Source organism: Helianthus annuus, chromosome 13, assembly GCF_002127325.2.
Source record: "Helianthus annuus cultivar XRQ/B chromosome 13, HanXRQr2.0-SUNRISE, whole genome shotgun sequence".
NCBI classification, from domain to species: Eukaryota; Viridiplantae; Streptophyta; class Magnoliopsida; order Asterales; family Asteraceae; genus Helianthus; species Helianthus annuus.
The window spans coordinates 160,063,325-160,089,963 of NC_035445.2; the positions used below are offsets into that span (position 1 = coordinate 160,063,325).

The following is a 26,639-nucleotide window of genomic DNA, read 5'->3' on the forward strand; positions in this document are numbered from 1 at the left end:
TGCTTTGTAGGTTCTCCATCTTCATCGATGTGATGGTGGCTTTGTTTGTAGGGATGCTAAGAAATTTAAAGCTTATATCTATACTATATAATAAAAGAAACCACTTTAGGGACACTTGTCATCATATTAGGTCATCTCTTATAGATAATTATTATTTTAATTTAATTTCTTCTAATTAATTATAGATAACTCTTCTACTAAATATTATTTAATTTAATATTTTGTATTATAGATAACCCTCAAACTAAATATTATTAGTTTAATTTTTTATTAAAAATATTGAACTACTAACACAACCATGAAAGTAAATTACGCATTGAGAAGACAATGGATCATGAATATGTAAAAACCTTTATCCATTTATGTAAGACATTCTCTAAGAAAAATATTGAGAAGAAAAATGGATTGAATGAAATTTAAAGCATAACTTGTATAAATAAAAAGGAAATTGGGCTTTGTATATGAAAGGAATAGAGCTAACTTTAGTGGACAATTATAATCAAAGCCCAAATCGATTCACTAAAATGGTTTTATTTTTTTGAATCACTTATATCTTTGACTTAAATCTATACAATATATAATAAAAGAAACCACTTTAAGGACATTTGTCATCAACTAAATAGAAATGAGTACTTGCTACGGATGAAGGAGAGATATAACTTTTTATTATTTAATATATAAAATTATATTTATTCAACCTGTACAATAAATAAGGTTTTTAAAGATATATTGTTTTATTATTTAGTATATAAAATTTATTTATTCAACCCCGTGTAATACACGGGGTTATAACCTAGTATATATATAAATGAGATGGATTTGGGCTATGTGTCCTTTGTCTTTGGCCATCTAGGCTGATGTGGCAATATGGTTTAGGAGGGAATCCATTCTCAATACACTAAATCTTTAATTCACGCGGGATCCATTTTTGTTCGGGTCATTTGATACCCGTGTTTTCGGATATATATATATAAAATCCACAGAGACAACTTTCTTTCCTATTCTCCCTGTAAACCCTAACCAAAAACTTCATCGCCGCTTTCATTTTTGTGGCAATCAGAGGTAACATAGTTGGATTCAAGTGATGTTGGTTTGATATGCCGACCATGATTCATCGCCGCTGATGCTTTCTGATTATCCTACCGGTAAAGTTCACCGATGATGGTGGTTCTACTTTCTCATTCATCCAATCCTACTGGTAAAGTTCACCGATTTGGGGTTTTTTGATGATATATGTAACCATTAAAGTAAATTTTATTCAAAGTTTCAAACTAAATCTTTGAAAATTTGATGAAGATTGCTGCTTCACGGTTTTAGGTAAGAGATTTATGGCGATTTGATGAACATTTCTGCTTCTTGGTGTTCTGGTAAGAGATTCATTACGCTTCATCATTTTCTTTCATTCGGAATGTTCTGCAAAGGTAAGCATTAGGGTCGTTTTTTTATTTCTTCAATTAGGGCTTCATTTTCTTATGATTAAATTCTTCTGTTCGTTTATGTTACATATATATGTGTCTTAATTGCCAGGCTACGAGCAAATGTAAGGGTTTTGAAGAACATGAAATTAGGGTTTAGTACTGATTAGTACCGATTTGGATATGGAATTAATTTTAAATTAATCCAGTAATTCAATCCCTTGAATCAAATATAGATATTTATCATATTCTGATATTCATCTTATCGTTAATGAGATGAATGCTTGGATTTCAAAATTCGGTTTCATTTAGTTTGCGTAACAAGATAATTTGCTTAATGAAAAGTGAGAAGGAAAAGAAGTCATAGGGTAACTGAAGGATCTATTACTATTGTCCATTCCATTTCCGTCCATTTCCGTGTCTTTTTCATTCTTATTACATATTTATATGTCACTGAACGATGGGATAATGTATCTAGAGACCATGCGTTTTTTCAAACAAATTTGTTAAGGCGGCCCATATTAAGAAAAAACAACTTTATTGGCCACAAAAGTTTGTATATGTTTTTGTATATACCAATTCCGCAAAACTAATACTGGAATAATATAAAATGACAAAAACACCCCTAATTTTTTACAAACTAAGTTAGTATCGTATAATGATCAAAATCTGAAAAGCCACCCTTCTATCATTTCTAAGAAGAGAAATATGCATTGTAATGAAGGATGTTTTAAGAGTTTTTTTAAAGTTAGAACTGTTTTAGCCATTTTATGATTTTCCGGCACAAATGTGACCTCAATTTCTATAAAGAAAAAAAGTACATATTTTCCTATCATGTAAGATTGTTATTACAAACAGGTCGCCTTAATGAAAGTCAATACTTGGATAGCCTTCACACATATTAACTGTGTATTAACTGTATAACATGCTTCAGCTGATCGTCTTCTTCATTGCATTTTATCTGATTAACTACTATTATGTATGTGGAATCGTGGACTGCAAAAATGGTATTAGTTTTTTAGATTTTAAGCTAAAGTAGCAGCCGAAGGTTTATAATCCAGTTTCCTTTGCATTCATATATACTATCTTCTATAAAATTTGAAGATTAATGGGCTTTTGTTAAATTTGCAGCTTTATTTAATGGGCTTTTGTGGAATTATGGAATTATCATCGATGAAAATCATTGTCCATCATTCTACAGCGGTTTTTTATTTTTTATTTTGAGTTATATAATCTGCACATCCTTTCATGAACTATCATGCTTTTGTTTTATGCATGAATTATCATACTGTTGTTTTATGCTTTTCAAGACTGATATAATCCGATTTGGGTTCCTTAATCGACAGATTTGAAGCTCTTTGGGTTTTGGTCAAAGTTGTCATATATACAATCAATGAGATTCATATTCATCGATCGATTGTAAGAGTTAACACTAACCTTTTTCCTTTTCATATTGTTCATATATTTTATCTTAAATCGTTGATTTTGATGTTATTAATGATGGTTGCATTTTGTTCAATTAGAAAGAGGAAGAGTACATCATCAAATTGAAGGTATGAGTTATGGATTCCAGTTCTGTTAGTAATCCTTTCAAAATGTATTCATATACAGATTATTGACAACTATAAAGTTGATTCCTCTTCACTTTTTGTTGTGTTGGGGAATTAGGGTTATGGAACTATAAAGTGGTATGATTTAATCATACCATGTTGTCATACACATTTTGATAGTAATCCTTTCAAAATGTATTTTATACACATTTTGATAGTAATCCTTTCAAAACTTTAGCATTTTGATATGACAAATGTTAACTCATACTATAAAGTGGTTGATTCCTCTTCCCTTTTTGCCATGTGTTTAACAACATGGTATGATTTATTAAAACTTTGTTTTTTTGTTTCATGTATGTTAATATCTTAGTCAACTTTGAATTGTGCATAACTATTTTGGCTATGTGGTTAAAAAGAGCTATTTTTATAGTGATTTTAGCTTATTTTTGTTGTTTATATTGTTTGGTAGGTATCCTAACATGTCAGAAGAGGAATTTGCTGAGTGCTGCCCTGTTTGCCTTGACAATTGCAACTGTAAAGCGTGCTTGCGTGATGTGCACCCTAAAGTTTGTTCTTGCACCTTTTCATCTGTTATATAACATATTATTGTTCCCATATAAGACTTGCAATGCTGAATCTTTTGGTGGCTTTTAGGTCAAGAAAAAGATTGATTTTAAACCTAGCAGTGAGCAGAAGTAAATTAATGTGATTCGGATCGGGTTAGAGGGTATAACGGTTAATGATGCAAATAAGTAAGATATATAATGACTGATTTGATTAATGAGGTTTTTGATTGTTTGGTTTAACGAGTTGATGTTTTGATTGTAGACCGTTTAATGGAGTCTGTTCTATGCTCGAGGATATGCTGTGTTGAATAAAGATGAGTTGGTTCAGTTGGCATTTGATGCTATTTAGTTAGTCAATTCGGTAAGATTGGTTTAAAGAATTTATTAACCTTCCCAATGCATATAAAATTATCAAAAATAATGAGATGAGTTGGTTCAGGGTATTACTTGGACTTGCGACAACATTAATTTTTATTATGCGTTTGTACATTCTACGATTCTCGTGCAGGTTACTTTTAACTGGTGTCGTAAACACCAACCCTAACCCAAGCACTTTTAAATTTGCGTAACCCGGAGATGTCCCGTATAACCCGTTTATTTAATCGTGCCAAATGAGTTGGCGAGTTTTTTAACGAGTTCATAGGTTAAACTGGCTGCCATATAAACCCGAGTATGATAAGCTATTTAAATTAAAGTCTACTTGACATTTTAACTGCATATACGGTATTGTTCATTGTGTTTTAGTGATTGTTTTTTGCTTTTTTTGTTGCCTTTGACTTTGTGTAGTTGTGAATTATTGATTGTTTATTGTTATTTTGTTGCAGATGTAGATGAATTTTTACGCAATTTGCAATCCAGGTTTATTTTTTTTTGTTTAAATACAGTTAAATAAATCATGTGCTTTTGAGCAATTTTATGATATTTGGACCTTTTGTGCCACCGTCATCTGGACTATTTGCGCCACTGTCATCTGGACCTTTTGGGCCAGCACCGTCATCCGGACCTTTTGCGCCAGTACCGTCATCCGGACCTTTTGCGCCAGTACCGTCATCCGGACCGTCTGCACTGTATGCACCAGCACCATCATCCGGACCATCTGCATCAGCACCATCATCCGGACTGTCTGCACCAGCACCATCATTCGGACCACCTGCACCGTCATCCGTACTGTCTGCACCAGCACCGTCATCCGTACCCTATGCACCAGCACCATCACCATCATCTGGACCATCCACACCAGAACCTGCACCAGCGCCGGCCCCTGCACCAGCACCGTCATCTGAACCGTCGGCACCAGTTTCGGATCCTACAGAAACTCAGCCTCCAATATTACCATTACCAACTCAAACTGGTAATCATTCAAAGGTACTACGCTTCACCCTTTTTCCATGGATTTTGTTGATTTGCAGAAGATTTGATTCGTGGAACTTGTCTTTTAATTTATCCATTTAAAATTTATATTAAATTATTATACTAGCATAACTTGAAAAAGTTTATTTACTCACTAATAATATGTTAATATTTAATTTAACATTTAATTAACTTTGCTCTTACAAATGACGTGTCACTAAGAAAATATTTTACAATTCGGTGATATAATTGCAAAAATTAAAAACAAATGATAGAATATTGTTTAAGTACATGATTATAGAAAAGTGAAAGTATATTGTTTAAAGGCGGTTGTACGCCGCGACCTGTTGACCTCTAAGACGACCCTGGTTAATGGTACAGCCAAAGGGCGTTATAAAAGCTCGGTTGCTTCTTACTATGTGTTTGACCTTGGTGTGTGTCGTCAAGAGAATGCTTGAATGATCATACTACATGATTACCCGCTTCACATGGTTGAACACACGGGGTTCATTACTTTTGTGCATAACTTACAGCCGAGTTTCAACCTGGTTAACTTTAATAAGGTTCAAGGTGACTGTGTAGCAACTTATATTAGAGAAACATAGACTGTTCACAAGGTGATTAAATGTTACTAAATGGTAAATTTGACAATCGGTCAAATGTTGGTTCATGTGATGAAGTGTTAGATTCCAGTTTCTTTTCTGATAACATTAACCATTTGCTTTTCGAGTTTGTTTTTATACGTTTATTATTATATTAATCGTGTGGGACTAACTCATCTGTATAGGTTCTTCTTCTTGATGAAATTACGGTTGACCTAGATGTACTTGCCAGGGCTGATCTTTTGACTTTCCTAAAAAAGGAATGTGAAGAGCTCGGTGCTACTATTATATATGCTACACACATATTTGATGGCCTTGAGAATTGGCCTTCACACATCGTAAGCTTTTAATCATTATCCATTTATTTTAAGTCCAATATGCTATCATGGTAACAAAGTTATAATCTTTATTTTAGGTTTATGTTGCTCATGGGAAGTTGTAGTTAGCATCGACTATGGAAGAGGTCAAAAAGATGAGCAACCTATCTTTAATGGTCAGTTTCACTTGGTTCACACGTCAACTTGGTTACAAAATAAATTGTATTACCACATTATAAAGATATAATTTTACTTAACATTGATGTATACGTTTCTGATAACCCCATGTTAGTTTCAAGCTTGAGAAATAATATATTGACCTAAAAAGTCAAAGTCAATGGAGCAATCAACACAGCTTCTTTGTATTTACAGAGAACAGTAGACCAATGGCTGAGGAAAGAAAGAGACAAGGAGAGCAAGAGAAGGAAAGAGCGAAAAGCAAACGGACTTTCAGAATTTGATAGGCGTGTTGATGGAACAAGGGTAAGTGGGGACCTGGTTCGTGTGGTCAACAACGTTTGTGCTGCTGGTAGGCTGAATTCCACAGTTGCCGGTGAAGAGAATTTCGTGTATAGTTCAAACATGGTTATTAGACAATAGTCAAAATTGAAATCCAAGACAGTATCAAACATCATTGAATCTTACTATGAAGGTTTGTAAAATGGTACCGGGGTACCGGTAGCGAATTTCCGAACCGACATAATTTTCTGCAATGATATTTAGCGTTTTTTGTACCGGTACAGTGCGGTACCTTCAAATACTGGTCTGTACCGGTACCAAACCATACCGGGTATTTTCGGTACGAGTATTGATACCCATTTTTTGGGATTTTAGGTACCGGTTGGTACCGAGCTATCCGTAGGATATAGAGGCTCAGGTTTTAAACAGATTCAGGAAATCATTTTGTTAGGCTTTGTTTAAGACACAGTTAATTTTTGATCTTTTAAATGAAAAGTATTAACGTTAAAGTATATAAGATTACTGATTTATTATGTATCTACTAATTAGTATGGTTGCTTAAATTGCCAACAAGAATAACTATTTGTGTATGGTACAATTTTCGCCATATAGCCGACCCATTGATTGTTCCTTTTAATATTTCTCATTCTATGTAATCACAAACATCATTCTACAACCGATAGAGTAATTTTATGTGGTTTATTTTTGTTCCGGCACTTTTTGCTAAAAAAGTAAGGTGTGTTCGTTCATATTCTTGAATCATTTACAACAAATTAAGTCGGGGATCACAAATGACATTAACAAACAACGACCAGATATGATTCGATGGTGTTGCAAGCATATCAAGGTATGTCGTTGATGATTACATTTTCTTTTATTTATTGGCTGGCGTTTTAGCATGGAAGGACCAGCAAGTTTTGGTACCATCTCTTCAAACCGTATAAATACTGGTTGTACTTTAGCCCTGTCATGTTAGAAGTATATCTTATTTTATTGACTTCTTGGTTTGTATTTAAACATGTGCAAGAAACTTCCATCTGATGCTGTTGATTTTGTTATGGATGCTATTCCTTTATTGACTAATCTTTTTTCTACCATTACCATAATGCCAAGGTGAGTACTACAAATATTTAATTTTAGCTACCTAGGATGGTTAAATGATTTTTTTTATTAAAATATCATTATATTTACAAGTTTTGGGGCATGCTTCAGTTTGTTTGACTCAAGTTGCTGAGGTACTTGTAGCATCTCCTGATCAGCAGGACGAGCTTTAGGGTTGTTCATGGTCCGGTTTAGTCAGTTTTTGGGTCAAACATGAACCAAACCGGTAGTCACAGTTTTTGGTGATTAAAAACCGAAACCGAACCGTTGAACTATTTGGGCCTTAATTGCTAAAAGTGAAAAAATAAAACAAAAGAAAGAAAAAAATAAACTGTCCAAATTAGAGGATATAATAATACTTATCCATAATTCTTAAACCAAATTGTTTCAAATATGGACTGTTAGATACTGTTAGTTTGTTACATCAAAAAGAGATGCCCATATACATCAAAACAAAAGATGTTGGCTGCTGTTGTGGATGGTGTCCAAAAGGTTGTTGTCCAAAAGGATGTTATCCAAAAGCTTGCTACCCTAACTTCAAACTGTGAACATTCAAAACAAATAAAAATAGGCTGAAGTTGGGCATTCATATATGTGTAAGAATGATAAAATCAAGTTACCTATCAATAGATGTCGTCCGTGCAAATATTAAGCATGCTTGCAAAACCTGAAATAGAAGTTATATATTAATTAATGAAATTGAAAGTGGCCCATTTTATAGTTAACACTATTAATTTACTTAGATTAAATTTAGTTGTCCTTTTTTTATGTCTATATATATAATATGTGATGATATATTATAAATAAAATAAAATATGTTCTTACAGTCCGGCCCGGTTTATTATGGTTGGTTTTTGCTATAAACCGTAAACCAAACCGTTTGCTACGGTTTGCAAATATTGAAACCGACCGACCGAAAGATAACTAAAAAAACCGACCGTGAAACTGAACCAGACCGGTTTGGGCGGTTTCACGGTTTGAAACCGAACCGTGAACACCCCTAACGAGCTTTGTACCCATGTATTGCTTAAATGATTTGCTTTTTTAGTGTGCAGCTTTTTGAGATTGTGACTTCAGCAAATGAGCTTCTTCCTTGGTTTCCTAATGGAACCATAACTCTTCATACAAGTAATAATGCAATTAATTACTTACAAATCGTATCCATGAATATATATGAGGAACAACGATGATTTTGTCCATCTTGCTCAAGCTCAAGTATCAAGGGTCTTTAATGTTGGTTTTTTCTCTCCTTTAAATTCCTTGAGCAACATATCCTTTTATATATAATAGATTATTTTACTAAAGTTTATTAATGTCAATTTTCTATATTTTTAACTGTAAGTTATTCCTACCTTTTGTAGTTTAAACTGTGGCTGGCAAGGAGCTTGACAAAAAGGCTATTTATCTTGGTAAACTATTTATTGCTGAGTGGTTAGAAACCAAATGTATGGATACTCCTCGGATGAAGAAGTTATTCAACATTTGTCAAGTGCACTTGTGCTGATGATCCACACAAAAAGATGGATCCAAGATTGGGACTCTCAACATTAAGCATGGCTGTGCTACGATCATTAATTTTTCTTTATAATTATATTACTTTGTTTTTTTGTGTTGATTAATAATTGTAAATTCGTGTGCTGTTTTTTATGCAGAAAAGAAAGAAAAATATAAATGGAATGAAGGGCCAGGTCAATATAATAGCTTTATGAGATTTCGCACTATGGTAATGCTGGATTTTTTTAAACTCTACTTTTGGCGTATGACTTAAAATTTGATTGGAGATTTGGCTCAATTGTATCCTCTCTATTGTTGATGACATACAATTAATAACAAAGGTGGTCACCCTTTATATTAAGCTTTTGCATAGTCATGAAATGTCCCAATAGTTTATAAAATTACCTTACAAATCAATAGTGAGATTTGGCAAGATGGTAATGATTGTTATGTTTAGTTGCACGCTATAAAGTTCACATAATTTAGAGTTAGAAGGCAACATCTATGATTTCACATATAAAGGATCAGATTACTTATTTAACTTCGGCTCAGTTTTTTAAGTTCTGAGTGATCGAAAGTTGCCATCATTGTACAGAGATCAATGAATCTGATAAAATTTTTGTTAAACAATTAGAGGAGATTGTAAATAAAATTCATACACATTTTTTGATTTTGTTCAAACATTATTCGTCTTTTAAATTATATATAAAGTTGTGTTTAATAAATTTTAAATATCTGAATCCGTGAGTACTCATTGGTGATAACCTATGTATTATAAAGAAAAATAAAGACGACGGTTTTTCTTCGGCCTATTTGATTCTAATACTCTAAGTTGGCTTTAACTATGCCTATGACTACTAACTGTATTGTATATCCTAAATTCAACAGTTCTTCTTCATAGTAGACATACCATTATTTAATAGTTCATTACTCAATGCCCAGTATGATGTTGCATTTTTATGACAGTACAATGGTTTTACTTACTCAATGCCCATTATGATGTTGCCTTTTTATGACAATATAATGGTTTTGCTTAAACTTGATGCTGCTGTGCTAATCTTTTTTATTTTGTTCACGGATCAAAATCAAGACCAATCAAAGAAACCAAAATTCCAAACTCTATAAAGTAAGTTATGGAAAAAATCAGGTAAACAGGTGCCGCATTTTGTAAACATAGCTAATGATATATTTACTTTGTAACATGTCGTATATTTGTATCACGCCACTACCAACTTTCAACATATTGGCCGAAAGCACTTCCGAACTAACTAAATCCTAACCCAGTTAGTTTTTTGTTGATATGGAACTTGTGTGGTGACATGACATTTTACGTAAAAAAATTTAATGATGTGGCAGCTGACGTGGCGTCTGAGTTAGCTTTTTTGATGATGTGGCAGCAAACGTGGCATCTAGCTTGGCTTTTTGATGATGTGGTAGCTTTCGTGGCACTGGTTTGGTGACGTGGCAGTTGTTGTCAGCAAACTAGGTTAGTTTGGAAGTGCTATCGGCTAATAAGTTAAAAGTTGAGAGTGGTGTGATACAAATCGAAAGTTGAGAGTGTTATCGACCAATTGATGAAAGTTCAGGTTATTTAAATCCAATATCTCTTTTAAAAATGTATATACAGTTGTGTTTGATACAATTTAAATGGTCCAACCCGCGAAGTTCGCGGGTGATAACCTAGTTAATTATAAATTTAATGATTTGATAAAACATTACCATGGTTAAACTTATATTACATCTAACAGACTTTATCTGATAAATAAGTCATTTGTTTCATCATGTGTCACAAATTTTGTGACTCCAAGATTTTTTCCCTGCCTTCCTTATTATTATATATATCAATCATAACATGGCTTTGCGCCAGTTTACTTCTTGGTTTCTCGAGTTTTGCCAATTTGTTTTCGGTGTTTTCTGATTTTGCCCTTGTGACCACTAAAAATAAGGATATCCATGCGGTGAATAATACAAAAATGCATCCAAATCAATTTCTTTTAATTTCATTTAATTTTATAATTTATGTTTCAAGTTTTTCACTTACAAACTATGAGTTAAGTTCACATGAAAATAAAATAAACGTACGAAACGTACGAAGTGAAAGAAAAGTCAAAAAAGTGGCGGTGTCATTTTGGTAATTATCACCAACTTCGAAATTACTCTAGTAGAGTAATTTTGAGCTTCTGTAGAGTAATTTTGGTCGTGTAGGGTAATTATCAAAATTACACTAACCCCCCCACCCTACAAAAACCTAAATCACCCCCTCCCCCCCCCCAAAAAAAAAAAAAAAACCTAAAAAAAACCTAAACCACCCCCAAAAAACCTAAACCATCCCCCCACCCCCCAAAAACCTAAAAAAACCTAAACACTCCCCTCCCCCCCCCCCCCCCAACTAAAAGCTAAAAACTAAACCATAAAGCTAAACCCCATAACTAAATGCTAACAAAATTACTCTACAAGACATTTTTCCAAAATTACTTTACAGAAGTCAAAATTACTCTACTAGAGTAATTTGATAATTACCCTACATTTCCCCAAATTACTCTACAGATGCTCAAAATTACTCTACAAGACACTTTTTGCTTTTTCCCCAGTTATTTTGAAGTTGCTCATAATTACCAAAATGACACCGCCACTTTTTGCCTTTTCCCTCAATGCGTACGTTTCGTACGTTAATATTATTTTTATTTGATCCTTTACCTACAAACTATAACTGAAATTATATTTCTTACCAACTTTTATTAAAAAACAAACATGTCAATTATAATTGATTTTTCTGCTCTTTATCGTGATAAACCGAATCGACACATACGGAAATATCATTAGTTAATACATACACGCGTCATGATATCTCTTTCGATTTCTATAACGAGTGTTTGTATCGTACTCATACCTAAGGATGAGTAAATGGTACTCGAAACCGAAATATTGTTGGTACCGATTCGGTACCAACTTTTGACGTTTTTGATACCGGTTTATACGGTACCGGTATTTACTGGTTTTAACCTTCAAATACTTGTATCGTACTGTCACCGAACCTTGCGAAGATGCGCGAGGAAACCCACCGAAACTCGTTGCGAAGCGCGAGAAAACCTTCTAGTTTCACACATTTGTATTACATCTTTTATTTATTTAATATACTTTATGTCCATATATTTTTTTGTAATTCTTAAATTTTTATTACTAACTATTTAGTACTTCATTTATTCAACTTCATGTAATACATGACTTTCTAACCTACTTTATCATATATAGTTAAAATGTATTGAAAATAATGTTTATACAAAATCATTAAGGTTGAAATTGTGGGGTGGCGCCTATGCCACCTCATCCTTTCACGAGCGTTAAACACTGTAACATGATAGTTAAAGGGAGACGTCAAAAGGGAAGAAGTTACCCCTTTACGGGAATGAGAGGATAAGAAGATATGGTCCACCCCTAATCAACCAATCACTCTTTTTATTTTATTTAATTTTTAGGTGTTGTTTGTTTTTCGGCCAGAAGCAATTCTGCCCACTTATGTCTGCGTCGCGCAGACACGCGCAGACCTTTGGGTCCTGCAGCTTGTTTGTTTTCCAGAAGCACTTCTCACCTTTTACCTCTTCCCCACCTCTTCCCCACGCAGACATAAGCTCACCTATTCTCACCTCTTCTCTCTTTCAAAACACAGACCACTCTCCACCGCCACATCTCCACCACTACCTCCACCACCACATCCCCGCCACCACCTCCACCACCACATCTCCGCCACCACCTCCACCACCACATCCCAAAATTTCCACCGCAAAAATAGTGGTGTACGGCTGCTTCCCCCAATCGATGATAATGATGGTGTTATTAATGATTCAAGAATCCAAGAATTCTAATATGTTGCTGCCATCTTTCGTGAATGGTAAAGGCCCATCAAAAATAATGATTCCCTTGACTTTTGTGGATGTTGCTGCCCAAAAAAAACGTGATGGTGGCTGCTAAAATATCGCTGGAATGGATGTGGAGGAGGTGGTGGCGGATGGTTGTGGTGGTGGTAGATGAAGGCAGAGAGAGAGGAGTGTTCTGTGTGTGTGTGTGTTGTGAAGTGGTTTTTGTAAAAGTAAAAAAAACAAACTCTCTTCTCCTTGCAGACTTTGGTCCACCTCTTCTCTTGCAGATGTCTGCAGATGTGGTTCGCAGACTGCAGACCTTTTGGGTCTGAAAAAACAAACACCACCTTAGTTAACAACAATTTGATAGCTAAAGCCTACGATGTGGCAAAACGTTCATGTACTCTTTAGTTAACCACAATGCATAGCGTAAGAAAAAACTGATGATAATATACCTAGTTTATTTATTACTTCAGTTACAAATATGATAAGTATCTTATAATTTCCAATATAAATATACATACATATTTTTTAAGTTTCGAGTCGGGAGTATCACTGGAAGCAGTCGCTTTATTCCTATGGGGTAGAGATAAAATTGTCTACATTTTACCATTCTCAGACCTTACATTTGCTTTGCTATTAGTGGAATATAATGAGTATGATGATGATATATATTTTTTAAGTTATTATTAAGTGAAAGTTTCAACATTACACGTTGCTTATAGAATTCGTATTAATTATTTCAAACATATATTTTTATTATAGTTGTTAAGTACCTAACATAAAAATATACACTGTTGAAAATAACTTTAAATGGTAGAATTAGTTTTTCACCACACAGGGGGTGGTCATTTTCACACGATACGAAAACATTCATGTATTTGGTTATCGTCTTTAAATCATTTAATAGCGGATCGTGTTTAGGCTGATATGTTTAATAAATGATATGTGTTTAAACTGACATGTTTAACCCTTTTAGTTACACATGCGAGTACTATTAACCTGTTTCACCTATGTAGTACGGAAACGGGTACGGGACTGGGGTACGGGGACGATACGGGTACGGAGAATGGCAAAACTCAAAAATTCAAGATACGGGTACGGCAAAAAAATATAAAAAATAAAAATATATTATAAAACTATTCATACATAATGAACTTGTCTGCGTCTTTCAATCAAAGTTAAACACATATAGATATAGTACATGGAATTTTTATTGATAAAATTCTAACACAGATCCGATTTTTACCCATAATAGATATATAAACAACTGAAAACGAATAAAACTTGCGCACCAAAAATTGGAAAAAAAATCACACTGTTAAACACAATTGACTATCCATTATCCAATAATAAAACTCACCACTTGTGTACCCAATTTAATTAGTTATATTAACACTTGATATAAGTTAACTTTAGGGAAGTTTAAAATTAAAATTGAACTAAAAGGTTATATTTGTAATTTTATTTAAACTAAAGGGTTTAATGTGAAAGTTGGTTTTTATTCATTTCAAATATCACCCACGTCTTCCTCAACCCTGAAACTTCCATTGCCGCCACCACCTGAACTCCATAACCGATCTCTTTCTTCTTTGTTTCTTATCATCGGCTGACGTTATGGAATCTCCAAGGCCTTGATTCAGTTTTATTTATAATTAAAACCCTAATTTTAATAAGGAAACGTCCCCGAAACGTGGAACTGCCGTCCCCTTATTCCCGGAAACGTCCGGGGGACGTCCCCATGGCGTTTCCGGTGCGTTTCCGTCCCCACGTCGTCCCCGGGACGGGTACTCATGGTTCCATCATGTCCCCGTGCTTCATAGTGTTTCACACATTTAAATAAACTAGCTAAATGGACGTGTTGAGTTACCCAATTATAAGTGTGTATGAGTTAATGTTCATGTTACATCAGTGGCGGAACTAGAAGAAATATTCAGGGGTATCCCAAATTTTTTTTTTTACGATACATTTAGAACAAAATTTTTTTTTACCTGAATTACGGGGCGGGGCCGATCCTGAAAATTCAAGTGCCCTGGGTGAGCCAAAAAAAGGCCCTTAGGCCTTAGACCATATGTAGTGGTTAAGAAAAATAATGTCTCCACTATGGGGCATTATCCGACACGTGGCAGTCCAGTCAGCATGGGGCGTTATTGCAAACGTGGCGTAGTGGGAATAATGCCCAATAATCCATTTTAGGCGTTTTTTTATTAAAAAAAACCAAGCTAGTTTCTCATTGGCCAGTCAACCCATCACAATCTCTTTTAGGCGTGGTTTTAAAAACGCCAAGCAAATTTTTTTTCAAAAAAACTGCCCCATAACGCCCTATGTAATGGGGAGGGGGCGTTTTTTTGGATTTTTTTTTCAAAAATAATGCCCCACTACGGGTGGTCTTACCGAATTAAATTTTATAAAGTAGTTTTTTTAAGTTATTAGTATTTAGGTTAACGAATCAATATTGAGCATATCACATTTGGGCTAGGCTTTATGAATTAATATTGGCAATAAGTTTTTAGATATTAGATTGGGCTAGGTTTATTTTTAATTTTTAGATCGAAATTAAAAAATACAAGAACTCAAGAAGAAAAGAAATAAAGAATACTCACAATCACAATTATCACAACAATCTAATACACTATTGGGTTATTATTTGGTTATTTGGGCTAATTACTATTGGGCTATCATTTGTTTTTTTTTGTTTGGCTAATATAATCAGTATTATTTAGGCTTGATTTCAGTTTGTATTTTTTTTTTCAGGGGTGTCCTAGTACTTGTTGAGGGGTGTCCTTAGTATAAAAATCGAAAAAAAAAATAAAACTTTACACTACCGGAAAAAAGTTGAGCCGTAACCCGTGCTACGCCCCAACCTACATTAGGTCCGTCCCTGTGTTACATAATTCAACCTATCAACCCATTAACACGTCAATTCGACATGGTTAACGCTTCTAATTTTAACAGTTAATTTTAATATGTTAAGAAGGAACTTAGTAATATCATTCATGTTATACCATCTTATTGTTATTCTTTTAACTTTAGCTTTATTCATCGTTTTGTTATTCTTATAACTTTGGCTTTATTCATCTTTCTTGAAAAATAATTCAATCAAACAGTAAATTAATATAACTTTATTAATTACCGAGTTATCAGCTAAACCGGTTTGTTCCAACTTGAGCAAACTGATTAAAGAAAGGTAGAAGGAGACTGTCCCGTTATCGGACGAATTTAAAGAACATGCAAAATAAAACCAACCTGGCGATTGAGAAAAAACAATCTTCGAACTGCACGGATGATTCCTGTCCTTAAAGGATTTTACGCGCTCGTATTGCTGTGAGCTGCAGCATAAACTCCCAGGATTTAATGCAGAACCGATCCGATATTCCAACAGCAATGGAAACCAGAAAACGCAGAAGCTGGAGAGGAAACTGGATCACACAAGGAGGAGGCTGCGAAAATTGTGGTATGGAATGGGTAGTAAGAGCCTTTTATTTATAGGTTGTGATCCTACCAGAGAATGAGAAAAACGGGGAGTGGGATAACCATCCATAACCAATTCGAATTACTAGAGATCATGGGATATCCCACACGAATTCGAATTACTAGAGATAATGGGATAACCCCCACTGTTTCGAATTCACCTCTATCTCCTTCTTATCTCATCTCATTCGGTTCACAGATCTGACCCACCTGAACCGGACCTTAGCTAAAAATAAAAGCTCCTCGCGACGTGCAAAGTGCGCCTCATTCGCGCCTCAAATGTGAGCTCGCGGCTCGGCTCGGCGTGCGTGTGGGCTTCACCCACTTCTCAACCCATTTAACACTATAGAGGCCCATAAGGAGTAATCCCTTATAAACCACTCAAACTTCACTCACTCCACCAATCTGAGATGAAAAAAACATACCAACTTGTATGTTCCTCTTTAATATTTCCAACATTACATATGTTCCTTTTATTATCATCATAGATTTCTATAAATTTAATATCGAAAAGCAAATCTCAAATAGAAAAGAATGAAGTGACATTCTATGAGTCTAATCCCACTTTTCTTGGCTAGCACTTAACAGGAGATCTAGAGATCATGATATGGTGAATCATTGGTGTAGAACAAACAAATGGATTAGCTTGTGAAAGAGGCCATTCCAACTTTTTTTCTCGTTTTGTTCTGTTTGTTTGTCTGTTTCCAGTCGCTTGCGGGCTTATATATATAAAGTGAGTTTGCTGTTCAAAAAAAAAAAAAAAAACTATCAAAATGATCACCGAGGTTTAGTCACTTTTGATACTTTAATCTAAAATTTAAATCTTTTGAATCTGGGTTCTTGTAGTTTCAATTTTGTTGTCATTTTCATCCAAAATCAAAATCAGGTCAGTTTTTTCAGTTAACATTCAGTTTTTTTTTAATTCTTTTTCCTCATTTTTAATGAATGGCAAAATGGTCTTTTAACGTTTTATTATAGCAAATTAAAAAAATCTAACCATTTCGCCCTTTATTAAAAGAGAGGAAAAAGACAAAAAATTGTATGTTAACTGAAAAGTCTGACCAGATTTTGCTTTTGGATGAAAATGACAACAAAATTGAAACCACGTGAACCCAGATTCAAAAGGTTTGAGTTTTAGACTAAATGCAAAAGTGACCAAACCTTAGTGACCATTTAGCAGTTTACTCTTTTTTAATTCTATCCCTTTTCGTGAAATTATAGTTAGAACATCCACAATAAGAAAATATAAAAAAACACTTAAAAACGTTAGTCATCTGTCATATCATCAAAAAAATATCATTCTTTTAAACACACTCCAAACCCACCCAACAAAAAAAACCAAATCACCCATAAATATTGCCATATCATTACCATTTTTTTATTTTTTAACAACTCATCTCTGTCTTTATTAATATTTTATAATTAAAAAGTATAATCACTCCATCTTCAATCCATTTTTTTCTAGCTTTTGGTCAAGAACATGCTCTATAATTAGGTGTAAAAACATGCTCCACAATAACAAAAAAAAAAAATGTATGATGTGGAAAACCTAGAAAAAAGATATGTGAAAAATGCCTTATTGGAAATGGTCTTATATTAAAATAAAACAGAAAAAAATTAACCGTAAATAATTGGATTTGAAAAACATAGGTTTTCTTTTATAGTGTGTGTTTGAATCTGCATCTCGTTTTGTGCGTATTGGAGAATGAATAGAGCGGTAATGAAGGAAACTGAAATATTATTGTTCGCGGGAGTAGAAAAAGAAAAGTCGTGAAATGGAGAAGGCACAAGAAGGGGATCCAAACCCCAAAGGCCACATCTAATATAGCCTGCAACGGTTACGTTTCAAATCTAAACCATCCATTCCCTCATCATCACCACATGGCACCTTCTCATAAGCCACGTGTATCCATGACCCATTCGTATCGCCTTTTACCCTATCCACCCCCACCCCATCCCCGTGCATTCTTCGCGTTGCATTTTCTACTGTTTAGCATTTACTCACTCAAATTTTTTAATTTTTACCATTTACAAAACATATTTTACTTATTTTGTTCCATGATGTTAAATTTGATTGATTATGTTGTATCACAACATGTTTGAAACTTTAATTCTAACTTTAAAATCTAAACATTGCATACGTTTGAAAAAATAACAATAAAGTAATACACATTAAATATTTAGTTTATTGTCGCGTATTACCGAGTACCAGTACTGTGTTTTCATTCATTTTCAGTTTCGTTATTGAATACCTTTTTTTTCTATTAACGTTCCAATATATATTTTATTGAAAATGAAATTGTATTAACAAATATTCTTTTGGTAGCATAAACTATGCTGCATATCAGTATCATAACAAACCGAACCGATGTCAACCGCTCAACATTGGTACAGGTATCCATATTATTACTATTATTATCGTTTTCGATCGATGTAAAAATAGTGTCGATGTCCTTTTAAGAGACAACTTTTGTATAATTAAGCTTGATACTATTGTAAATAAATTTTTATTTTGTACAACACAAATATTTTCCTTTTATCGCACGAAAGCATTTCCACTGGTTTATTTCTAAGGTTGTCATATCTGAACCAAATGAACTCAGCAACGAGGGAGTACCACTTCATTTTTTTTAAACCCAAATTGAACTCATTAAACCAAAATTGTAAGAGGCACTTAAAAAATGAATCTAATGAACCAAAATTTTATTTTCCCCAAATTGGAACAGTCGTCTCTTCGGTTTCAAAATCGGGTTCACCAACAAGAATTCCTAACCCGAATCTCATCCCAAGCCATTTGCAACGGGTTTCCCATCTAACCAATACCAACAAAACAACATTGGTATCGATACCAGTGTTTGGTTTTGTACTTTTTGGTCAATTTAAAATACGTAATTATATTGAACCCTGGTATTGATACTGTAACAAACTGAACTCATAACGTAGCAGACTCACTCGTACCGGCTGAAACCCGCTACAAACAGCGAAAAACCCCACTAGCTCATGTTAAAACATAAAGTTCAATATCGGGCAATACGGGTTTGGGACAAATCGGGTTAATCGACATGTCGGGTTAATCGACATGTCCCTTTTGTTTGTGACTCCATGACCATAACTGTAACTAAAGCTAAGAAATCCATTGATTATCTGTTAGATAACAGACTTCACAAAGACCTTACAATGTCATCATCATCATCATACCCTCTATCACTTAACACAATCTCCATGAACACTTCAACCCACACTAATCAACCAATTCACCCATCTTCACTACAGTTACCCCCACAATCCACCACACTTCCACACACCCAATTGACCAAAGATCACCCCCACCCACTTCACAAACCCCGAACAATCCGGTACCGGCTCAGCCAATTATGCAGAGAAGGCCACCCCCATCTTGCCCACCAACTGTTCGACGAAATTCCCAAACCAACAACTGTTGTTTGGAACTCTATTATAATCGGGTTTATCTGCAACAACATGGCTCATGAAGCTATATTGCTTTACACCCAGATGAAATCCAGGTCCTTTTTACCCGATTCGTATACGTACTCTTCGGTTCTTAAAGCATGTGCAGAAACTAGGGACATTCGGGTTGGTAAAGCGGCGCATTGTCATGTTTTGCGGTCGGGTTTGTATCCTAGTAAAATAGTTTGTAACTCGCTTTTGAACATGTATGCTAGTTGTTTGGATTATGGTGTGGAAAGGGTGTTTGGATGGATGCCGAAACGAAACGTTGTTTCGTGGAATATTATGATTTCGTGGTTTGTGAAAGTGGGATTGTTTGAAGAGGGTGTTACTCATTTTGTGAAAATGATGAAGGACGGAGTTAAGCCTACTGCGGTGAGTTTCGTTAATGTGTTTCCTGCTGTAGTGGGATTGGGTGATTCGAGACTAGCGGATGTTGTATACGGGTTGCTTGTTAAGTTCGGTGATGAGTTCTCGACGGATTTGTTTGCTACAAGCGCTGCGATTTCCATGTTTTCCGAACTTGGGTTCGTTGAATCCGCTAGGAACGTGTTTGATAATTGTTTAGACAGAAACGTAGAGGTTTGGAACACTATGATTGGCGGATACGTACAGAACAATATGCCGGTTGAAGCGTTCGATCTTTTCGTTCAAGCGCTACGCTCATCAGACGATGTTGTTATCGATAAGGTGACTTTGATCTCGGTTTTAACAGCAGCCTCACAATTGCAGCAGCTAGACCTTGCTAAACAGATACACGCGTATATTATAAAAAGTGTAGCCGTTTTACCTGTGATTGTGATGAATGCGCTTATAGTCATGTATTCACGGTGCGACTCTATTCAAGAAAGCTCGAATATTTTCAACTGTATGAACGAAAAAGACACCGTTACGTGGAACACAATGATTTCGTCTTTTGTTCAAAACGGAATGAACGATGAAGGCGTAGTTCTCGTACGTGATATGCTAAAACAAGGGTTTACGATCGATGATGTCACGATAACTGCTCTGTTATCCGCAGCATCCAATCTTAGAAACCGAGAAGTCGGAAAACAAACACACGGGTATCTTCTTAGGCGTAATATTCATTTCAAGGGAATCGAAAGTTATCTCATTGACATGTACGCGAAATCTGGTCTGATACGAGTGGCTCAAAATCTCTTTGAAAGAAGTTGCGCAAACGATAGAGATCAGGCGACATGGAATGCGATGATTGCCGGGAACTGTCACAACGGGTTAATCGATCAAACGTTTAGCGTTTTCCGGCAGATGATCGATCATGGTGTTTCACCAAATGCTGTTACGATAGCGTCGATTCTTCCAGCGTGCAGTATAATCGGAAGTTCACGATTAGCTAAACAAATCCACGCATTTACCGTTAGAACTTTCTTGGACGATAACGTTTTCGTACATTCCGCTTTAGTGGACACGTATTCCAAATTAGGTATACTCACATTGGCGGAAAACGTGTTTGAGTTTTCTCATCCGAAAAACGCTGTAACGTACACGAATATGATATTAGCTTACGGGCAACACGGGATGGGTGAAAAAGCTCTCGATCTATTTAACTCCATGCGAGAAAACGGCACACGACCTGATTCCGTAACGTTAGTTGCGATTCTATGTGCCTGCAGTTATTCCGGGCTGGTGGATGACGGTCTAAAGTTATTTGAATCAATCGAGGCGGAGTATAAAATCGTTCCGTCACTTGAGCATTACTGTTGCGTTGTCGATATGTTAGGGAGGGTCGGTAGGGTGTCGGAAGCGTACGATTTTGTTGAAAAGTTGGGGGAAAATGGTAATTATTTGAAAGTTTGGGGTTCGCTTTTGGGTTCTTGCAGAACCCATGGAGAATTTCGGTTGGCGAAAGTTGTTGCGAGTAAGTTGGTTGAAATGGGTTTGGGAAATAAGAATGCGGGTTATCATGCGTTGTTGTCGAATATATACGCGGATGAAGGAAATTGGGAGTTTGTTGATAGATTACGCAAAGAGATGTACGAAAAGGGATTAGTGAAGGAAACGGGGTGCAGTTGGATTGATAATGACGGGCGTTCAGATTATTTTACGTCGAGGGACAAAAATTACGCTCATGATGATGACATGAAGAAGCAATGGTGAAGGAAACAAACTCAGGTATGCTTTTGTTTTATGAGTTAATCTTTCATCTAGGCCTGTAAACGAACCAAACGTTCATGAACTTGTTCGGCGGGAAGTTCGTTTATGTTCGTTTATTTAATAAACGAACGAACACAAACAAAAACTTTTGTTCGTTTAACTAAATGAACAAACATGAACACACCTTGTGTTCGTTCATTTACGTTCGTGAACGTTCGTTTATGTTCGTTTAAATAATATTAAATACATAAATAGTTATATTTACATAAATATTAGGTTTTCTAACTACTTATATAAACATAACTAATTAGTAATTGAGTTTTCTAGTAATAGAAATGAAATTTAATTTTTTTTAGATCGTAACTGATTACTTATTTAATATTTATATAAAAAAACTACTCAATTTTAGTATCTATGAGCCCTAATTTAGATGTGTTTTCGGATGAACTGTAATATATTAGACTTGTTTATTTGTGTTCACTAATGTTAAATTGTGTTTGTTTATATATGTACGATTACGTTCATTTGTGTTCGTTTATGTCTGTTTAATAAATGTTAATTTATGTTTATTCAAATATGTTCAGTTAATTTTTTTATGCTCATTTGTGTTCGTTTATGTTCGTGAACTGTTCGTTTAGGCTTTAAACGAACGAACATAAACGAACACGAACATGCCTGATTTCTTAATGAACGAACATGAACAAAAAAAATGTGTTCGATTATATGTTCGTGTTCGGTTAAAGTTAAATAAACGAACACGAACATGCCTGTGTTCGTGTTTGTTCGGTTCGTTTACAGGCCTAATCATATTTGTTGCTTTTGTTTGAAAGGAAGAAATACAGTTTTGTGACATAATTGTTTAAAGTTAGAGTCCATAGGTTAGTGTTAGACCCTAAAGATGTTACAAAATGACAACTATAGATCTCAAACATTCAACTTTTTACCGTTAAACCCTGAATATGTTACTTCTGACAAACCACAGGGACTATATATGTAATTTACTCTTTTTCTTATGTTCTGTTTGAGAGTATGGTTGAGAGGAACTGGGTCAAACGATAGTAACTGGGTCAAATAAACATACTTTAATTTTGAACTCATTTTAATGATGTAATTGTTGAATAATATATACTTCAATTTGTTTAAAAAAACATAAAAATTTAGGAAATGTTATTTTTAAAATTATAAAAAAGCATGTGCATATCTGTGTTAGGCGCGTCAGCTCATTTCTTCTATTTATTAACTGGCTTAAACTATGTGATGTCAAATAAAGGTATTGTCAACTAAGCTAATTGATTTTTTTTTTTTTTTTTTTTATTTTTGTGATTTTCGCCAGCAACGCAATGATAATTTAGCTAATTGGAATCATCTACACGGAACGGTGGATAAACATAAGAAATATGGCGAATGAAGTTGCAGAGGTGATATTCATCCCTTCCCCTGGAGTTGGTCATATCAAGTCAACCATCGAGCTCGCAAAGTTACTCGTGAATCGCGATCAACGTCTCGGGATAACCGTCCTCGTCATCAAGCCACCCGGCGCTACTTCTGGCTCGGCTATCACTACCTACATAGAATCATTAGCTGAAAACACCATCGATCGCATATCCTTCATTCAACTCCCTCAAGATGAAACTCCACCAATTGTTGACCCGAAAGATCAAAGGAATTTCAAAATAGAGTTCATTAATAGTCACTGCAAATACGTTAGAGATGCTGTTGCTGACTTGAAAAGTCAACCGGGTTCGGGCCGGGTTGTTGGGTTTGTCGTTGACATGTTTTGCGCCAGCATGATTGATGTGGCTAATGAGTTTAATGTTCCAACCTTCGTTTTCTTCACTTCTAATGCTGCGTTTCTTGGATTTACGTTATATATAAAATCACTCTGTGATGATTTGAGCAAGGATGTTGATGTTGTTGAGTTGAGCAACTCAGATACCGAGATACTGGTTCCGAGTTTTGTCAAACCGATGCCAACCAAAGTGTTCTGGAGTCGTGTCAAGACTAGAGCAGGATTGGATTTTGATCGGTGGTTTGCGCAGAAACTTGGAGAGGCCAAAGCAATCATGGTCAATACTTTCTTGGAATTGGAAACACACGCGATAGAGTCGTTGTCTGCTGACTCCAGCATCCCGCCGGTGTATCCGGTGGGACCCATAGTCAACTTGGAAGGCGGTTCTGGTGGTGGGAAAGCTTTTGACAATGACGTCATTAGGTGGTTGGATAGTCAACCACCTTCCTCGGTTGTGTTTTTGTGTTTCGGGAGTATGGGAAGTTTTGACGAGGTCCAAGTGAAGGAGATAGCACGTGGACTAGAGCTAAGTGGCTACCGTTTCGTGTGGTCCCTACGTCGACCTCCGTCAGATCAAACATCAAGGTCCCCAAGCGATTACGAGGATCCAAGTGTGGTACTGCCGGAAGGGTTTTTGGAGCGAACACATGGAATAGGGAAAGTGATTGGGTGGGCTCCACAGGCGGAGGTGTTGCGTCACGATGCAGTTGGAGGGTTCGTGTCCCACTGCGGGTGGAACTCATTGTTGGAGAGCTTATGGTTCGGTGTACCAACGGCAGCATGGCCAATGTACGCTGAGCAACAGATGAATGCGTTTGAAATGGTGGTGGAGCTGGGATTGGCGGTGGAGATGAAGTTGGATTATATGAAGGATTTGTTTAATCCTAAGGCTAACGCAATCATCGTCACAGCTGTGGAGATAGAAAGTGGGATAAGACGGTTGATGGAGGATGACGAGATTAGAAGAAAAGTGAAAGAGATGAGTGCGAAGAGTAGATCTGCTGTGGTGGAGGACGGTTCGTCATATGCATCTCTTGGTTGTCTAATTCAAGATCTCACAAGAGACATCTCTTGATCTGGACTTCTGTTTATAGTGGTTTTTTGTTGCTAAAGTTTGTTGCTCATTTTAGTGTGTTGGTGTAACCACAAACATAGTGTTAAAGAGTTGATAGGTGGTCCATGTACCTCCATATCACTAGGTAGGTATGAATGATCATAGTTCAAATGGCAATACTATTCTCTTGGCAAATAAAAAGGTTTTTTATTTTTTGACTGGTTAACTCACACATTTTCTAATCTTACTTCTAAATTCAGACCTTTGCCCACTATGAGACTTGAACCCTAACCTATAAGGCGACACCTTTCCATACACCTTGGTATCTACAAATCCTTTGGTCGATGGTATCTTTCTATTGGCACACGTTTAAGAGCTTTCAAAACCCTTCCTTTCTAGTTACAAACACTAAACAAATCAAACAAAATGTACAAAGAGAGTGACACTTTGAAATTTAAACAGAAATCCTGGATGTATTTAATATTTAAAATTCATCATTTTATATTAACTAGTCTTAAATCCCCCGCATTGCCAGGCGGGAGACGTAAAACCGTGCAAACAATATTGCGAGGCTAGGGGTGTAAAACTATGCTATGTAGCAATATAACGACGACCAAAACCGGGAAAAAACGCAAAACAAAAACACGAATTACGTCGAATTTATACCAAAATGTATTAGAAAGTTTATGTTGTAAAAAAAACCCCGAGGGACCAAATATGACTACCAAATAGGGCTGGCATATCGTGTATACCCGTACACGATAAGACACGATACACGAAATCCCATACACGAACACGACACGATAACTTATCGTGTCCTTTTTTCAAACTCGAACACGACATGATATACACGAAAATTACCTGTTAATACTTGTTAACATGACTGTTCCAATGTTATACACGAAAATTACCTGTTAATACATGTTAACACGAACACGACATGTTATCTTAGAGTTACAGATGGAGTTTAGGGTTTTATTTATTTTTAATTGAATGATGAATGAAAATATAAAGGAATTAAGAAACCCACACGCACATGGCTGATGAGTTTTATTTAATTTAATTTCTTATCGTGTACTAACAGGTATTAACAGGTAAACAAGTATTTAACCTGTTTATACACGAAAATTAACAGGTAATCTTGTGTCTACCTGTTTGGTACACGATACCTGTTAAGGCCATATACACGATACCTGTTAACTTCGTGTAGGTTCGTGTCGTGTATTCATGTAAAATTGCCAACCTACTACCAAACACCATTCTAAGTAGCAACCGAATAACGGCCAAATCCAGGAATAAATGTAATACAAAAACTATTTCAAAAGATCAAAATTTTCTATAAAAATGAAAAAGACACAAAATTTTCTTACAAAAAAAGAACACACAGACAAAAAAACATGCTAGTACAGAAAGTCGAATTTATACTGAAATGTATTAGAAAGTTGGTGTTGTAAAAAAAATCTGAAGAACCAAATATGACTACCAAACATTGTACTAAATAGTAACCGAACAACGACCAAATCCAGAAATAATTTAAAACAAAAAGTATTATAAAAAATCAAAGTTTTTCTATAAAAATAAAAAAATATAAAAGTTTTCTATAAAAAAAGAACACACAAAAGACAAAACATGGTACTATTTCTCAATATGTTACAAATTAATATATATACATATATATAGAAAGTGTACTGTACAATATTCCTTATCGTACATTACGTACGCTACAATCTCAGCCGTCAGATCATCTTCCCGCATTGAAATCGCATGTTGTTTTTTTGTAACAATTTCGCATATGATAATTTTTGATGAAATCGCATGTTGTTTTTATTAACAATTTCGCATGTGATAATTTTTGATGAAATAGCATGTTGTTTTTTTGTAACAATTTCGCATGTGATAATTTTGATGAAATCGCATGTTAAAAAACCAAAATGCGAAATTGTTACAAAAAAACAACATGCGATTTTCAATGTGGGAAGATGATCTGACGGCTGAGATTGTAGCGTACGTAATGTACGATAAGGACATTTG

The 26,639-nt window shown here is 35.2% G+C and overlaps 2 protein-coding genes across 4 annotated transcripts; both read left to right on the top strand.

Moving 5' to 3' along the window:
• The first annotated feature begins 1,002 nt into the window (after positions 1 to 1,002).
• LOC110899995 (vegetative cell wall protein gp1-like) lies at positions 1,003 to 7,040 on the top strand. Of its 2 annotated transcripts, XR_004876471.1 has the most exons (9): positions 1,003 to 1,198; positions 1,297 to 2,834; positions 2,939 to 2,968; positions 3,435 to 3,531; positions 3,620 to 3,892; positions 4,356 to 4,896; positions 5,716 to 5,821; positions 5,899 to 5,976; positions 6,173 to 7,040. XR_004876471.1 is itself a non-coding variant. In XM_035981691.1 (5 exons), the coding sequence occupies exons 2-4, from the start codon at positions 4,447 to 4,449 to the stop codon at positions 5,923 to 5,925; spliced, it is 630 nt and encodes a 209-aa protein (XP_035837584.1). In that variant the 5' UTR covers positions 3,783 to 3,892; positions 4,356 to 4,446; the 3' UTR covers positions 5,926 to 5,976; positions 6,173 to 7,040. The 2 variants fall into 2 exon arrangements, 1 of the variants encoding a protein (XP_035837584.1); XM_035981691.1 differs by lacking the exons at positions 1,003 to 1,198; positions 1,297 to 2,834; positions 2,939 to 2,968; positions 3,435 to 3,531 and having other exon boundaries at positions 3,783 to 3,892; positions 5,669 to 5,821.
• A 12,184-nt stretch (positions 7,041 to 19,224) lies between these two features.
• LOC110899994 (anthocyanidin 3-O-glucosyltransferase 2) lies at positions 19,225 to 24,836 on the top strand. Of its 2 annotated transcripts, XM_022146900.2 has the most exons (3): positions 20,918 to 21,783; positions 23,099 to 24,647; positions 24,727 to 24,836. In XM_022146900.2, the coding sequence occupies exon 2, from the start codon at positions 23,163 to 23,165 to the stop codon at positions 24,627 to 24,629; it is 1,467 nt and encodes a 488-aa protein (XP_022002592.1). In that variant the 5' UTR covers positions 20,918 to 21,783; positions 23,099 to 23,162; the 3' UTR covers positions 24,630 to 24,647; positions 24,727 to 24,836. The 2 variants fall into 2 exon arrangements, with proteins under 2 accessions (XP_022002591.1, XP_022002592.1); XM_022146899.2 differs by having other exon boundaries at positions 19,225 to 21,783; positions 23,099 to 24,835.
• The last annotated feature ends 1,803 nt before the right edge of the window (positions 24,837 to 26,639 follow it).

Coding starts and splice junctions, on each gene's coding strand:
- LOC110899994 (XM_022146899.2), top strand. CDS start 19,285: ATGACCATAACTGTAACTAAAGCTAAGAAATCCATTGATTATCTGTTA.
- LOC110899995 (XM_035981691.1), top strand. CDS start 4,447: ATGATATTTGGACCTTTTGTGCCACCGTCATCTGGACTATTTGCGCCA. Junction 4,897..5,668: donor AAACTGGTAATCATTCAAAG/GTACTACGCTTC, acceptor TCATCTGTATAG/GTTCTTCTTCTTGATGAAAT. Junction 5,822..5,898: donor AGAATTGGCCTTCACACATC/GTAAGCTTTTAA, acceptor TCTTTATTTTAG/GTTTATGTTGCTCATGGGAA.